Source organism: Chionomys nivalis, chromosome X (genome assembly GCF_950005125.1).
Source record: "Chionomys nivalis chromosome X, mChiNiv1.1, whole genome shotgun sequence".
In the NCBI taxonomy this organism is placed as follows: Eukaryota; Metazoa; Chordata; class Mammalia; order Rodentia; family Cricetidae; genus Chionomys; species Chionomys nivalis.
Genome location: NC_080112.1, coordinates 48,285,514 through 48,302,972, shown reverse-complemented (window position 1 = coordinate 48,302,972; position 17,459 = coordinate 48,285,514). Strand labels below are relative to the sequence as shown.

Sequence of the window (17,459 nt, the reverse complement as noted above, 5' to 3'; positions counted from 1 at the left end):
GCTATTACAAATAATGCTGCTATGAACATAGTTGAACAAATGCTTTTGTAGTGTGATTAGGCATCTCTAGGGTATATTCCCAAGAGTGGTATTGCTGGATCCTGAGGTAGGCTGATTCCCAATTTCCTGAGAAACCGCCACACTGATTTCCAAAGTGGTTGCTGTTTATTACATTTTCAAATATAAAAGAGAATTTAAAACAATATAATCAGCAGTCCTATACATTTAACTTTAACCTTTGCTTCAAAAATTAACAATCTGCACATAAGCTTTGTATTTTTCTTGTCTCTCCATTCTATTTCTTCATATCATTTCAATGTAAATGCTTGATAAGATTATATTTTAGTAGCCTATAAACTTCCACAATCATCTTGAATCCATGTGAATTTAAAAGTTTACCTAACTGTGCTGATTACTCTTTTGGCAACGTGACAAGTGCTAGAGTCATCTACTGGGTTGATAACTTTTGTTACTCTTTTGCCATATCATTTGCATCTTTTATTTAAAAATAATGTGTATTAAATTTGTTTTTGTGTTTAATGACTATTGAACACCAAATGCTTTATGTTACAAGGATTAACTGTTTCTATTGGATTTTAATTTTTCTTTGTTGTGTTTGAAGATAATTTGTGAAAATATTTACTTTACAATTATTTTTTCTAGCATTATGACTCTATCAGCTATTCTGTATCCATTGGTATTAAATATTGTAATATTCTCAGCATAGTACTTTGATCATATAATACTCAAGTGTATTTTGATGTAATCATTGTCTCATTTTACTATTGCTAAAAAGAAATCTGAAACTCATACTACAGACCACCAACTAGTACCATGAATATGTATATAACAAGATGAAGTGAAAAAAAAATGGTATGAAAAGAACTTGACTTAGCACTGATGTTTAAAACAAATGATATTCATTTCTTTTGACATTGACAAATTTACGAGTTAGGTTCTTATAGTAATTTGGCCTGTTCCATAGAATATTAAAAAGCTATAGATTTCTAAGTAAAGTACATATGTACATAATTAGGAAGCTTAAATAAGCACTTATAATTATTTTTTTAATGTTGTTGCACAGTGAGTAAGTCTTGCATGGTCATTGTCTGAAGAAAACCTATGGCCTGAGAACTAACATGACAAATAGTGTTCATCACATCCCCTGTAATCAGTATTTCAATAGTGGTTATACAAAAGCAGATAATGTGTGCAACTCCTCACATTTATCATACAAGGATCAGCTTTTCATACACCTATCTCACAAAAATTTCACATCAAAAAAATATATTAATTCTTGTTTTCCTTGTGTTTTTTTTTTTTTTTCTAATTCTCGCAGTTGGTCCTACTACCTCACTCTACCACAGAGATATCTGTTTACTTTCATCCATCTGGACTGGGGCGAGATGGTCATGAAACTTGTATTAACTTCTATTGCACTCAGGTATGATCAGTATGTTCTCAGATGAAGTGGAATCTACATAGATAAGTGCTGTCCATGCAGTTAATAACTTTTGCAATTAAAACATTTTCATTGCAAAACATTAAGTAAATGTTTTAAAATATGGTAGTATAGCCTACTGATCTGTAAACAGCTAAATAAGATATGTTGTTGTCTTTAAGCCTAGAAACTGAGCAATTTGTTCTTTCTTAAGTATAAGATAAAGTGAAACAAGAACATGCTCATCTTAAACACTTCCTAAATCAGCTGAACAATGGTCTTTATTTCAATCCCTCTGACTACTACTAAGTCCAGACATTCTCACCTTTCCAATGTTTCTCTTTAACTTCGTGCCTTTTTTGCCCTTTTTAATCCCCAAATGATTCACATCTTTATATCAAATTCATTAAGTTGACATCATTTGCAAGTAAAATCAGTTAGTTCATAAAACTTTAATAATGAACTTTTGTATGAACAGTAGATATTATGTGTTCCCAAGGATATAAAGAATTCACTTTAAAATAAGCTTTAAATTTTATTTTGAAGTCTAAATATTTGAAATAACTCTTCACCTTTATGGAAAATGTTATAAAGATTTTTATTTTTTCTGAATTTTTGATTGATTATATTTACATGACCTGACATGCAAAACAGAGTAGCTAAATAATCTAAAATTACCTAACGTCAGTACTAGTCAGACAAATCTTAACTATTTCCAAAATGTAGCCTGTACTGAGAGAAATGGCTATGGTTAATTAGCTGTCATTTGCTTCTGGTTTACATTCTTATGAACACCTTGTGTCTTAAAACTCTCACTTGCACTATAATTGGCAGAATCCCAAGATTCTAATACCAGCCTTAAATATCTTGAATTTATTATGCTACTAGAACCTGTAAGAAAATTTACATAGTCACATCACAGAAGAAGGGCAACAATTGTAAACAGAAATTACGGTAATTAAACTTTCCTTTGCTCTTTGTTATAAAATCTGTTTCTCGGTTTTCAAATGTTTTATATTTGTTTTCTAACAGTGTTCCTCATTTATTTTATTATTTATTTTATAACTCATTTCCTCTAAAGATCAGATAGCAAAAACTTTTTAAAAAATACATAATTACTAAAATCCCAGGGTGAATCTGTCCTTGAAGACTACTAATTTATGAATTTCACTCCCTGAATCAGGGGCATATTTTAAACTATGCTAGGACAACTATTAGATATGTGTTCATTAAAGACAAGATATGGTTTATTATGCACGTCACCTGAGGAAATATGAAATATTACCTTCTTTGGAGGGATTGGCTAAATCCCAATGATTTAGAACAGTCAGATCTTCTTTTTCAATCAATCATGTAAAATCAACTTCAGACATAAAAAGACAAGGAACTTAAATGACACCTGAAGATTATATTAAAACAATCATTTTTGAATACAGATAAAATTGGAGATAGCAAGTACAAGGCCTGCTTAGGCTACATAGTGAGACTGTGTCTCATAAAACAGGTTGAAGATGTAGATCGGGGCAGTGTGCTTTCTAAGCATGGATTAGGCCCTAAATCTCATCCTTTGTACCTCCAAACAGATGCGATACTAGAAGAAGCATTAAAAAAGTATATGAAAAAAATATATTTTAAAGACACAGTATACAGATATAACTTGCATTTAAGCGCGTCCATTAAGAGAAAATTGTTTTATAGATTTTCTATTAGCACTTATACTATCTTGAATTAACTGTAAACCAATTTTTCTTCTTTTTGTTGGAATTTTAATTTTGGAAACATTAATATAATTTGTGAGATGAATAAGTAGGACATTTACTTATTGTTTTTTGAATGACCACTTTTTATTTGTAATATCAGCAATGAACACAAAGATTTTTTTTCTTTTATTGAAAATTGTTTTTTTTTTCTCTCAAATACTATGTATACTGATTATGGTTTCTCCTCTTTCTAGTCTTCCAAGTATCTCCTTACCTTCCATCTGGATCTATCCCCTTTCTGTCTTTCATTACAAAATAAACAGATTTCTAAGAGAGAATAAAAATTTAAAATAAAATAAGATGAAACTAGTACGTAAGAATAGACGGAATATACAATCAAAAAGAAGAGTTCCCCCATAAAAGAAACAAGAAATAGATATATACTACAGATAGATAGATAGATAGATGGATAGATAGATAGATAGATAGATAGATAGATAGATAGATTGATAGATGAGAAAAATAGATAAATTTAAAAAAATAAAAGCACATTATAAGACATGAAACCTCCAAAAATATCATTAAGTCCATCTGTTGGCCATCTACTGTTAAGCATGAACCATACCCAAGAAGAACCCCTTGGATAAAACTAAATTTTCATTTGCAAGTGTCTATACATTGAAGATGTCTTCTAGTTTACGGCTTGGGTCAATTTCACTTTTCATCTGTGAAGATCTGTATAGGCCCTGTACATGCTGTCTCATTTTTTCTGAGTTCATATGTGCACCTCTCCTGTTGATTTAGAGGGTCTTGCTTTTGGTGTCCTCTATCCTCTCTGGCTCTTATGAACGTTTTTGTCTTATCTTCTTCATAGTTCCCTGACCTCTGTTGGGAGGGATTTGATGGAGACATCCCATTTAAGTCTGTATCTTTCAAGATCTTTTTTTATTCCTTGCATATTGTCTGACTATATGTCTCTATATTTATTCTCACCTGCTGCAGGAGGATGCTTCTCTCACAATAGCTAAGCAAGGCACTAATCTATTAGTATATCAGAATGTCATTAGGAGTCATTTTATTTCTACTTTTTTGGATGTTTGTTTCTTGTTTGTTTGTTTGTTTGTTTGTTTAGAATGATAGTATATCTTATAGACAGGGCACTATTGTAAGTCAAAAGGTTTGTGGTTAAGTTACAGTTTACATTTTTCTTTTGGTATCTTACAGAGTACCTTACTTCAGGCAAAACACTGGTACATAGGGATGAAAGCTCTATGTAGGCAACAACTCAGCTTTTCTATATTCAGTGAGTTATGTAGGATTTGTCATCAGTTTGTGGGGAACAATATATAGTCTTGGCAGCATCCTGATAGATGCTTTTTTTGTTAATAAGAAATGGCCATTGGGGCTCTGTCTCTACAATTTTTGACAGTTTCATTTAGATGGCATTTATATATGTATATAATTTAGGAATATTCTAATTCATCGGTCTCATAGAACTCCAATGCACATTAATTTTAGCTATCTCTCCCCTCATTACCTCCATCTTCACTTTATTTCCTCATTCCATCATCCCCATTGATGTAGGTTGTCCTTCTGTATATGTGTTGGTTTTATTGGTTAATGAATAAAACTGTCCAGTCAGTGGCTTAGCTGAGTATAGCCAGGCGGGAAATCTGAACAGAGATATATAGAGTAGGCAGCATCAAGGAGACACCACGTAGCTGCCAAATAGAAGGACATGGCAGAACCTTAGGAACCTTACTGGTAGGCCTAGTGGTGATACATTGATAGAAATGGGTTAATTTAAGATGTAACCACTAGCTAGGAATGCGCTAAAGTCATTGGTCAAGCAGTATTCTAATTAATATAGTTTCTGTGTGATTGATTATTTGGGCCTAGGTGGCCGGGAAATGGATGTGCAGTCTCCACCTACAAAATGACACTCAGCATGGGGCAACTACATACATGTAAAAATTCAGAGCACTTGAAAAGTATTTCTAGATACAAAACAACAGAGTTAAGCACAGCTTCTTAGTAGCAGCATTTTCTCCGGTGGACTCTGTTTGCTGGCAGCGAGCAGAGGCATAACTCCTTTAAGAGAAGACTTACTGATTATGTATTAGCAAAATTGAGTCTAAGGATAAATTACTCTGGAAAAGAGGTTCTGCTTGTTTCTGCAGAAGATGAGAACCTGTGCATTTCTTCCAGGCTAATGTAGTTTAATGAAACAAGACCCCTTGAAAGGACTTTATAGACCCTAACAATACTTCACCCAACAAACAGCAGGAAGCAGTTTGGAGAAAAATATGCCCAAATTCCCAAAATTATTCTTTATAAATGTATGTTTTCATTTAAAAGAGGTTATGTATAAATAGTTAATGGTCATAGTCAGTCTCTTTGTTTAAAAAATAAGGAAGATATAATATAAAAATGAATATTTTGCATTGGTATGGAACTTGGTCTATTGATACAAATTTAATGTAAATTTTGTTATATGTATTTCTGTTCTTCTCTAAGGCATTATGTTTAAACAGCTCATTTAAAATGTAATATATAATTTAAAATTACAAATTAATAGGTATCATTTATAATAGTCAAACTTATAGTCATGTTAGTTAGATTTTCTAGATAAATAGAGATATATTTCAGTTAGATAAACTTCAACACTTCAAAGACCTACAGAATATGGCTTTTAAAATGTTTTAAGAACTTAGACTTTTCTCAACAGTGAGACATATCTGCTTCTGGCAGCACCAATTACTTCAGAGAGGTTGATGGGAATTAAAGAGACTCATTATGGAATCTACCTTCAATGTAACAAGGCTAGACATTTGGGCAAGAAACTACTCTTGCCTGGACTGCTTGATGGTATACCGTATGACCTGGACATGCAGGACCCACAGAAAAGTGACTGCTGAACATTCCAACAGATGGGATGGTTTTTCAGGGTTCCAGCTTCACAGAAGAAACTGCCAGACATTCTGCAGGATACAGAAGAAAGTGACTGACGAACTGCCAAGATAGGTGAAACAGCTTTTCAAATTTCCCGGGAAAAGTATGCCAGATACTATGGACCTGTAGGCTGAAGATGGATGCCCCAACATTGCAGAAGAACTTTGGTGACTGTACAGGCAGCAAGATGTCTCTGTCAATTCTAGAACTTTGGAAGTTGCTTATAATTCACTTCCTGTTTACTTAGGTATTATTATACCCTTCTGGGGTCTTTGAAGAGTTGACGACAAATAGTTATGGTTTTCCTTAGTTATGATAATGGATAAATTAAATATAAAACTTTAGATTCACAAAGATAAGATAGATGATTAAATTTTATAATTGTAATTCTTGCTTGATACCTGTTTTCTTATCTGTAATTTTACTATGTTAAAGTTAAAACCTTCCTTATTAATTAGACAGAAAAGGGGAGATAATGTGGGATTCCCCTCTGTATGCTGCAATATGTTTTATTACCATTAGATAATGAATAAAGTTGTTTCAGCCAATAGCTTAACAGAGCAAAGCTGTAGTCAGAGACTGCTTGTTCGTTTTCTGGCCACTCAGACCCAAAATAATCACAAAGAAATTGTATTAATTGTAACACTGCTGGGCCAATCACTTAGGCATATTGCTAGCTAGCTCTTCTATCTTAAATTAATGCATTTCTACTATTCTATAATTAACCACAAGACTTGTGTTTGCTGGCAATGTTCCTGCTCGTGGCTGGCGTCTTACTCCTCCAGTGGCTATATTGAGTCTCTGTGATTCCACCAACTCCCTCTAAGTATCTTTTCCAGTATGGCTATATTCTCTTAAGCCATTGGCTGAAAGCTGCTTCTTTATTAACCAATGGCAATAAAATGCATTCACAGCATACAGAGGGAAATTCTATATCACAAAGCAGGCAGAAAATCGAACAGAAATATATAGAGTAGGCGGAGTCAAGAAGACACCATGTAGCTGCCAAAGAAGTAACTTGCCATCACCGGTAAGCCAGTCTAGTGGAAATACACAGATTAATAGAGATGAAGCAATTTAAGATATTAGAAGTATGCTTGAGCCGTTGACCAAAGAGTGTGATAATTAATATAGTTTCTGTGTGATAATTTCATGTCTAGATAGCTGGGAAATGAAAGCAGTCTGCCTCTATACCCTGTTTATTCATAGCTATCTATGCATTCTATTTACATTTCCTAAAGCAACATATCTCTGCCCTTCATCCTTCCACCCCTGATTCCTTTCTCTGTACCTCAACTCTGTGTATCTACAGATTGTTGCCTGGTTATCATTGACTTAACAGCTAATATCCAAGTGTAAGTGATATATAATTTTTCACTCATACATAAACACACACTCACACACACACATATATATATATACATATATATATCACATAAACATACACATATATATGTATATGTGTGTGCTTGTGTGTGTTTGTGATATTTATCTTTTTTAAGGTCGTGATGACCTCACTCAGGAAGATTTTCTGTAGTTCCATCCTTGACATGCAAATTTGACATTTGCCCTCCCAACACTAGGAGCATCTGCAGCACCACATCAGCTAGTGGCACATGAGCAAGGGATGACCCTCCATGGTCATAGATACCAAGTTCTCCCCATATCACAAGACCAGACCAAAGACTTTTTTTTTCACTCTCTAGCTTTTTTGCGTTTTTTGGATTGATCTTACTGATTGCTATAGTCACAGAAGTTCCAATTCATGTGCTTGTCAAAAACCTTAAAGTTACCAGTGAAGCCTCTTCCATCTTGCAACACACATCTCATTCTATAGTCAGTATGCTGCAGCATCTTGCTACTCTTTCCCACACCCTTGATTGCTGTTTCACAATAGCTAGCTGTTGTCAACAGTAAATTTTCAAGATGTTTTTTGTTTTGTTTTGATTTTTTGAAACAGGGTTTCTCCGTAGCTTTTTGGTTCCTGTCCTGGAACTAGCTCTTGTAGACCAGGCTGGCTTCGAACTCACAGAGATCTGCCTGTCTCTGCCTCCCGAGTGCTGGGATTAAAGGCGTGCACCACCACTGCCAGGCAGTTTTCAAGATCTTTAATACTTAGGGAGGAATATAAATAAAGGTATGTTTCAGGTTATCTTAGAAACGATATACACTTGACAGATACTTTGCAAACAGTGGATAAGTCCTGTTTTCCTTGACTTCCACAACTTTGAATTTCTAATACTGCTTTAACCACTTTTTGTTGTATCTACTAATAATGCATGTCTCCATTCTGCCTGTAAATCACCACAGGAACTTGCTACTACTGAGAACATCATTGGTACAGATCATAATCTTGGTAACTCAGTAAGGCTGTCCTGCTTTTGTCCTGGACTTCACCTCTGGCTTATGTTGTTTAGTAGTTCTTCTCAGGTGTTAGCAATTGTAGCATGAGTTCTAATTGGTCTTAATAACTAAAACCCAAAGTCAGATATAGAGGTTAATGCTGACAAATCAGAGAAGCAGAGCAGCCAGTCACTAGTTTTTACCTCTACTGTATCCTCAGACCAAATGGGTGAATTTGTCTCTAGGAATCAGTAGACCAAATGGGCGATCCTGTCTCTAGAAATCCTCAGACTAAATATCCTGAGTGCCCGTCTCCTGCTGCTTTATATTCTTCTCTCTGCTCAGGCACCTGTCTCCCTGTCTCCACCTCCCTGCTGCTATGATTAAAGGTGTGTGACTCCCAAGTACTGGGATTAAAGGTGTGAGCCATCTCTGCCTGGCTCTGTTTCTCTGGTTAAACCTCTTGTAGTCCAGGATAGCCTTGGACTCACACAGATCTGTCTATCTCTGCCTCCAAGGAGCTGGGATTAATGGTGTATGCCACCATAGCCTGCCCTCTATGGCTAACTAGTGGCTAGATGCAGACTGTGATCTTCAGGCAAACTTTATTTGTTAGATAACTAACAAAATATCACCACAAGAAATCTCTTGCTTGCTCCATCGAGTTGCAAATCACTGATTAACCAAGCATCAGACATCTCCAACTTCCTCCCCTCTCTGTGCCACAAACAGATTTTTCAATTAGTGGTTCCTTTGTTGGTTTATAAAAATCCACTTCAAACAATGTATACAGTACTCTTTCACATAGTATCAAATCATTTCCCTTACCTTCCAAATGTTGTATGTTGTGTCTGTATCTCTGTGTATGTGTACTTGTAATAGAATAAGATTAAGACTTTATTGAAATGTCCAGTCAAAATAACAGCCACTAAAGAACAGAAAAAACAAGTAGTGATGGTCAAGGTGCCAACAAAGGGGATCCCTTATGCACTACTGGTGAAACCGAAAACTAGTTCCGCCACTATGGAAATCAGTATGATGGATCCTAACAGCACTAAAAATAGTTTTTCTGTATAATCCAGTTATATTGCACACCTGGCTGTTTACCTGAAGGACTCCAAGTCAGCATATCACAGAGATACTTGCACATAAATGTTTATTGCTGCATCAATTCACAATTCACTATAGCTATGGAATCAATCTAGATGTCACAAAACAGGAATTGTTTTCGGTAAGGTTTCCGTTACCCTGATGAAACACCATGACCCAAGCAACTTGGGGAGAAATGGGTTTATTTGACTTAGGCTTCCACATCATTGTTCATATTGGAAGAAGTCAAGACAGGAACAAAAACCAGGCAGGGACCTGGAAACAGGAGCTCTTTCAGAGGCCAGGCAGGAGTGCTGGCTTCTGATTTGCTTCTCATGAACTGCTCTCCTTGCTTTCTTATAGAACCCTGGACCACCACCTGCCCAGAAATGGTACCACTCATAATGGACTGGGTCCTTCCAGAACAATCACTACTTAAGAAAATGCCCAGTAGGTTGGCCTATAACCTCATCTTACAGAGCCATTTTCTCATTTGATCTTCCCCCCCTCCAATGAATCCAGCTTATATCAGGTTGGCATGAAACTAGCCAGCACAAGAATGGATACTTTTTTTTCAGCCATAAAAATGAAATACATTATTTTCAGGACACAACTAAAAATAATACTATTGAGTGGAATCAGTTTGTCTCAGAATAGCAAATATTGTAGGTTTTCACTTATTTGTAGTTTCTAGATTTCATATAAATAAAATCATATATATACATATAATATCAAAGTCAAATCAAAACTCTCTGGAGAAATAAAGAGGAAAGGGAAGGGGAGTAAGGAAGGTGATGGTAGCTGAGTACGCAGGGGAAATGCTCAAAGTACTTTATATTCTTGTTAGAAAATGTTATAATGTGACTCTGTTCAAAATTCATTGGAGAAAACAAACGTTTTATAAATCCTGAAAATCAAGTATATGTTCAATTATGTTAATCTTACTCCTTTTTCTTTTAAACAGTTTAAAGAATGGAAATTCCACCTCTTTGGAGTAGGCCTATTCCCCAAGCCTATAGATGCACAAAGAATAACCACAATCCTTGGTCTTCAGGCATCTGTTATGATACATTTCAAAAATCCTACCCGTGAAGCTGTTTCCATTGATCTCATATTAACAAGTAGGTTCTTTTTCTTACATATTGTGGATATCTATCTTTTTATCTCATTGCAGTATAAAAACATTTTATAAAATAGAAAGCATAAAAAATAAGAGGTAAAATGTGATTGCTGAAACACACCTCTTAAATGGTGGATCTAGAATCTATGTATCAAGTAGTCTTTTGATCTTATTTTTAAATCCACATATGAGTTAGTTAATACATAAGGTTCTTACGATATTTTTTAAATATCTTAATTCTTATTATGCAAAAGTTTATAAAAATTCTAATGATACTGTTTAGGGGTTTTGGGATCTCCCAAACCAATAACTCATAAAGAAGTATCCCACACTTGGCACAGGGACTTTGTTTAACCCAATATAAGATAATAGGTATTCCTCTAACATATTCTTCTCATCTCTCCCACCCCTCCACCCATCTCCCTGTTTAAATTTTTCCACCGCAGTTATTCACCCTCTCTTGTTTTCATATTGCCTATTTTCTACTAAATCTCCTCCCTTGAGGACTTTTCTTCCCTGAATGCCACAACAACCAATGGCCTCTTTCTAGTTAGTTTCTTGGCTTCTGCAGTTATTCCAGGTTAAACACACCAAGCTAGAAGTTGCAGTGTAGAAGCTGCTAATCATGGAAAGCATTTTTCATTTATCCAGATGCATTGAGAATTTTCAAAAGAGAATCTATGCTTCGTGCATTCATAAAATTTGATTTTACAACATTTTATTGGCTAATTCTAGAAGTATTTTGGGACATTATGTGTATAATGAGAGATTAGATTAGAGTTGAGAAGCATAGTCCCAAAAAATTGAAACCAGTTCCAGTGGAAAAGTCTATGAACAAAGGTAGCAGTCAGTCAAGTGGTATATTCCTCAAAGGAAACTTAAATATAAATCCCCAAAGTAATCATTAAATTCAATTTTAAACCTGACAAAGTTAAGGGAAAGAGAGAGCCCCAATTTGTTTATGATCACTGAGCCATTAAGTGAAGGAGTAGGAATGAAACCTCAGTATGCAAAGGCAAAGCCCTGAGGAACTTTGTGCATAACTTCTCAGCAGGCAAACTTGATTGAGGAAATGCTGAAGTAGATGAACGGACTTAGAATCTTTCTTTTCTCTGAGAACCCTGAAGTCTATTCATGAATTAAACTTAAGGAAGCCCGAATCTCTGTACTAGAAACATACTACATCTTCCACCAGTCTCACTTAAGAATTGTATTAAGTCAGCTTCACTCTTTGTGTATTTCACATACTCATAGCTTCAGGTGACAAAGAAATTTTCATCATGATGTGTTGGAGTTGTTAGTAAAAGCATTGCTTGTAACATTGTATGCCACTGTTTATACAATTTTGGGAAACTTTTTCAGGTATTTATGTCAGGAAGAAGCCTTTTTGACCTATTAGTGAATTGTACATTATGAAGCGTGATTTCACTTCATAGATTTTTCTATAAATTGGCTACTCCTAAAACATTTTAGACTTACCCATAATAGATAACTTGCCATTGCTTTATTTCATTCCTGAAGATTGGTTATGTTCTTGGAGAAAAAAGAAAACTTTATTATTCTTTTTAAATTTATTAACAGTTTATAATATAGTTTAATCATTTCCACCCTTTCATTACTCTGTCTCACCACCACCCATTCTTACAAAGCACCTTTTTTTCCACACCTCAACAATAATTCAAGTTCATCTTTTATTGTTTATGTAACAGTATGATTCCCTTAAGAGTATCGTGACAGATGAAGGCATAAAGGAACATGGGAGCACCTCAAAAAATATTAATTTTATAGTGCTTTTTATTGTGGTAATAATATAATTCTCTATCGAGAGCTTTCAGTTTAGAATTAGGTAACGCAAACTGTAGAAGATGAATGATTCAAAGTGCCATGCATATATTACTCTATGCTTATTTTAGAAAGTAGCTACAGAGGAAAACAGAGGAAATGGTCTAAATACCTTTAGGATTAGAAAAAAAAATCCTAATGTAGGTCATCAATGATTATTTTGAAACATAAAAATTCATAAAAAAATTTAAATGTCCTAGGAACCTAGGATTTGTTTATAACAAAGTATAAAACTCAGTATGCCCCACACTAGAGTCCTATGAATCTTAACTCAGTTTTGCAGACAGCTGTTAGAGGTTTTCAGTTGTAAAACCTCTCTCTTAGGATTATTCAAAACTGGGGCTGGAGATATGGCTCAGCTGTAAGAGGATGTTCTTCCAGATCACCCAGGTTCAATTCCCAGAACGCACATAACAGCTCAAACCTGTCTCTAATTCAAATTCCAGGGCTTGTGATACTTTCATATAGGCATGCATGCAGACAAAATACCAATGAACATAAAATATAAATCAACTTAGAAAAAAATTATTCAAAGCTATACAATGAATAAATTGAACAGAATGTTGAACTAATCATGTCAGGATGTCTTCTTCAGGATCACCTAAATGTCACTTATGGGTGGTCCATTTGAATCCCAGTGATAACTCTCTAAACTAGAGTGACATTTGCCACTTTCTTCCTTTGGATGCCAATTTTTCCTTCATCCTACCACTATCTCCAAGCAATGTTTTCAATGGTACTGTCTCATTGTTTCAGCTCTTTTTTTTTATTTATTTATTTAATTATTAAAGATTTTTTTTTTGTTTTTTTTATTGAAAAAAAAATTTCCGCTTCCTCCCCGCCTCCTATTTCCCTCCCCCCCTCTTCCCCTGCCTCCACTCCTCTTCTCCTCCCTCTCCAGTCCCAAGAGCAGTCAGGGTTCCCTGCCCTGTGGAAAGTCCAAGGTCCTCCCCCATCTATCCAGGTCTAGGAAGGTGAACATCCAAACTGTCGAGGCACCCACAAAGCCAGAACATGAAGTAGGATCAAAACCCTGCGCCATTGCCCTTGGCCTCTCATCAGCTCTCATTGTCCTCCATGTTCAGAGAGTCCGGTTTTATCCCATGCTTTTTCAGTCACAGTCGAACTGGCCTTGGTGAGCTCCCAATAGATCGGCCCCACTGTCTCAGTGGGTGGGTGCACCCCTTGTGGTCCTGACTTCCTTGTTCATGTTCTCCCTCCTTCTGCTCCTCATTAGGACCTTGGGAGCTCAGTCCGGTGCTCCAGTGTGGGTCTCTGTCTCTATCTCCATCCATCGCTAGATGAAGGTTCTATGGTAATATGCAAGATATTCATCAGTATGGCTATAGGATAGGTTCATTTCAGGTTCCGTATCCTCAGGTGACCAAGGAACTAACTGGGGACATTGCCCTGGGCACCTGGTAACCACTCCAAGTTCAAGTCTCTTACCAACCCTTAGGTGGCTCCCTTAACTAAGATATGAGTTTCCCTGCTCCCCTATCCAACCTTCCTTTATCCCCAATCATCCCGTTTCCCCAAGTTCCCCTCATCCTCTCCTTCACACTTTTCTCTCCCCATTTCCCCTCACCCCGATACCACCCCACCCCCAAGATTCCAATTTTTTGCCCGGCATTCTTTTCTATTTCCCATAGCCAGGAGGATAACTATATGTTTTTCCTTGGGTTTATCCTCTTGTTTAGCTTCTTTAGGATCACAAATTATAGACTCAGTGGCTCCGATCCATGGCTAGAAACCAATTATGAGTGAGTACATCCCATGATCTTCCTTTTGGGTCTGGGTTACCTCACTCAGGATAGTAGTTTCTATTGCCATCCATTTGCATGCAAAATTCGAGAAGTCATTGTTTTTTACCGCAGAGTAGTACTCTAATATGTATGTATTCCACACTTTCTTCATCCATTCTTCCATTGAAGGACATCTAGGTTGCTTCATAGGTAATCCAGACCCAAAAAGAAGATCATGGGATGTACTCACTCATAATTGGTTTCTAGCCGTGGATAGGGGCCACTGAGTCTATAATTTGTGATCCTAAAGAAGCTAAATAAGAGGGTGAGCCCAAGGAAAAACATATACTTATCCTCCTGGCTATGGGAAGTAGACAAGATTGCCGGGCAAAAAATTGGAATCTTGGGGGTGGGGTGGGATGGGGGTAAGGGGAGATGGGGAGAGAAAAGTGTGAAGGAGAGGATGGGGGGAACTTGGGCAAACGGGATGATTGGAGATAAAGGAAGGTTGGATAGGTGAGCAGGGAAGCACATATCTTAGTTAAGGGAGCCACCTAAGGGTTGGCAAGAGACTTGAACCTGGAGTGGCTACCTGGTGCCAGGGCGATGTCCCCAGTTATTTCCTTGGGCAGCTGAGGATAGGGAACCTGAAATGACCCTATCCTATAGCCATACTGATGAATATCTTGCATATCACCATAGAACCTTCATCTAGCGATGGATGGAGATAGAGACAGGCCCACACTGGAGCACCGCACTGAGCTCCCAAGGTCCTAATGAGGAGCAGAAGAAGGGAGAACATGAGCAAGGAAGTCAGGACCACGAGGGGTGCACCCACCCACTGAGACAGTGGGGCCAATCTATTGGGAGCTCACCAAGGCCAGCTGGACTGTGACTGAAAAAGCATGGGATAAAACCGGACTCTCTGAACATGGTGGACAATGAGAGCTGACGACAGGCCAAGGACAATGGCGCAGGGTTTTGATCCTACTTCATGTTCTGGCTTTGTGGGAGCCTAGACAGTTTGGATGTTCACCTTCCTAGACCTGGATGGAGTGGGGAGGACCTTGGTCTTTCCACAGGGCAGGGAACCCTGACTGCTCTTGGGGCTGGAGAGGGAGAAGAGGTATGGGTGGAGGGGGAGAGGGGCGGGAGGAGGGGGAGGGAAATGGGAGGCGGGGAGGAGGCGGAAATTTTTTTTTTCAAAAATAAATAAATAAAAAAAATTAAATAAATAAATAAATAAATTATTAGAAACAATATGAAAGGTAAAGATTTACATACTGATTAACATATTACTATCATAATTAACTTCCATTTTCAGCATTGATAAATGTAACTAATGTATGATGATGCAAATGTTGTGTCTGGAGACTCTAAGGATCATACCAAAACACATTCAAAGCTAAAGAAATATTTTTGTTAAGTATAGTAATAATCACCATAGTTTGCTAGTAAGAATAAATGACTTTACACAATACAACAAAATATAGATATGGGAAGAATCCCCAGATCTTCAAATTTCCTGTATTTGAATAAATGGAAAATACAGTTACAAGATTTGAGATTTATGACTGGAAAATTGTTGCATCAAACAAAAGACCTTTGATATATCAATTTAAATGCATTATCTGTCTTTGATTTCTCAATGAAAAAGCTGTTTTAAATACTGTAAAGTCAAAATAGAATAATTTTAAGGCTCAACTTTCTTACAAACCCTTTTTTTTAGTTACAGTTTACAATATTTACAGCTATTTATTTTACCAGTTATTCTGATTTATTACTTCAGGTTAAAATCTTGTCATTATAATCTATTCCAATGCAGTTTGCCACACAACTACACTTTTAGAAGACTGGTATTTATATAACAAACTCAAAACATCTTTAAATCACTTCTATAATTAAATATTTCTCAGTATTCCCTTCCAAGTATGCATATTGACATTCACCAACTTATGCATCTATCCCATTTTATATGTAATTAGTATATGCTTCTTTACCTTGAGATTAATCTTACAATTAATGTCACAAAAATGTTATATGTGTATACACCCAGTATACATTAAGAGCTATAATCCATTTTTTGATGAATATATGATCTATATCTGTTTCGAACTTAAAGCCTCAATAATTTGTGAATCAATTTTATATATTTTGATGGTATATAGAAAACTAATTGTAATGTTGAGTATATTCTTCAAATATGTCACTTAAATTTCATGTCAAAACATACTTTGAAACACACTCATCTAAGTTTTAAAAGGACTCAGTTTAATTTCCATTTCCATAGAACTTTATCTTCTTGAGTATAATATCTCTTTGTTTCTTAATTAGATAAAGAAGAACCCAAGAATCTTGTAATTGACAATTGCTGGAATAGCTTCCTACATGAGAATTCTGCCTTCCGATTTAGCTCCATGAGGCGTACATATGGTACAGGATTTCTTTTTTATATTCTGTCGTTCTTTGCACTACTGCATTAAAAGATATTCTGTATGTAGATTTAACTTGTTTTTGAAAGTTTCAGTGTTCTAATATTATGCCAGTTAAAATAGGGTGTATTAGTAGGGAATATTTAGAAGATTATAGTTTTAAAAGTACACACATACTTACAAAATGATTACAACATTCCATAATGACTTATAGCAAACTCAATTCAAGTTGTAAAAACAGATTTTCCACATATTAATCACACCGATATCTACAAAATAGGAAGAAATTTTAAAAAATAATACATCATAAAAATCTAAAGTTTGGGCTGGTAATATAGATCTAGTAGTATGTACATGCCTACCCCATGTGAGGTCTGAGCTTTAATCCCCTGTGCCATAAACGAGTAAAAACCACTATATCTCAAGAATTATGAATTTGCCTAAAATAGTAGTTATTAAATGATAATAATCAAGGTTATGGTAATATGATAAATCTTATCTTTAAAAAAATCAATTAATTGAAGTCAAAAATGACTGCTAAAATCTCCCCACTGTGGGCTGATTATCTCCTTGTATTTATTTTAATCATGTGAATCAGCATCATTTTTAAAGCAAAGATGTCATTTATTAAGAAAATGAAAACAACTCCAATCAGAGGCATTAAACTAAGAGATGACTGGAATAAAAAGATAAAAATAGAATGGGTCAGTCAATATAGAATGGGTCAGTCAATAAAGTGTTTCCTGTGCAAGCAGAAGAAACCGAGTTCAATATCTAGAACCTGTGTAAAAAGCC

General features: G+C 35.7%; 1 protein-coding gene across 1 annotated transcript in view; it reads left to right on the top strand.

Annotated features, from left to right (window-relative positions):
- The window catches only part of Cfap47 (cilia and flagella associated protein 47), a 307,853-nt gene that overhangs the window by 226,509 nt on the left and 63,885 nt on the right, over window positions 1-17,459 (top strand). Inside the window, 3 exon segments of the mRNA XM_057760135.1 lie at window positions 1,340-1,444; window positions 10,490-10,646; window positions 16,567-16,665. Coding sequence (XP_057616118.1) covers window positions 1,340-1,444; window positions 10,490-10,646; window positions 16,567-16,665 — 361 coding nt within the window.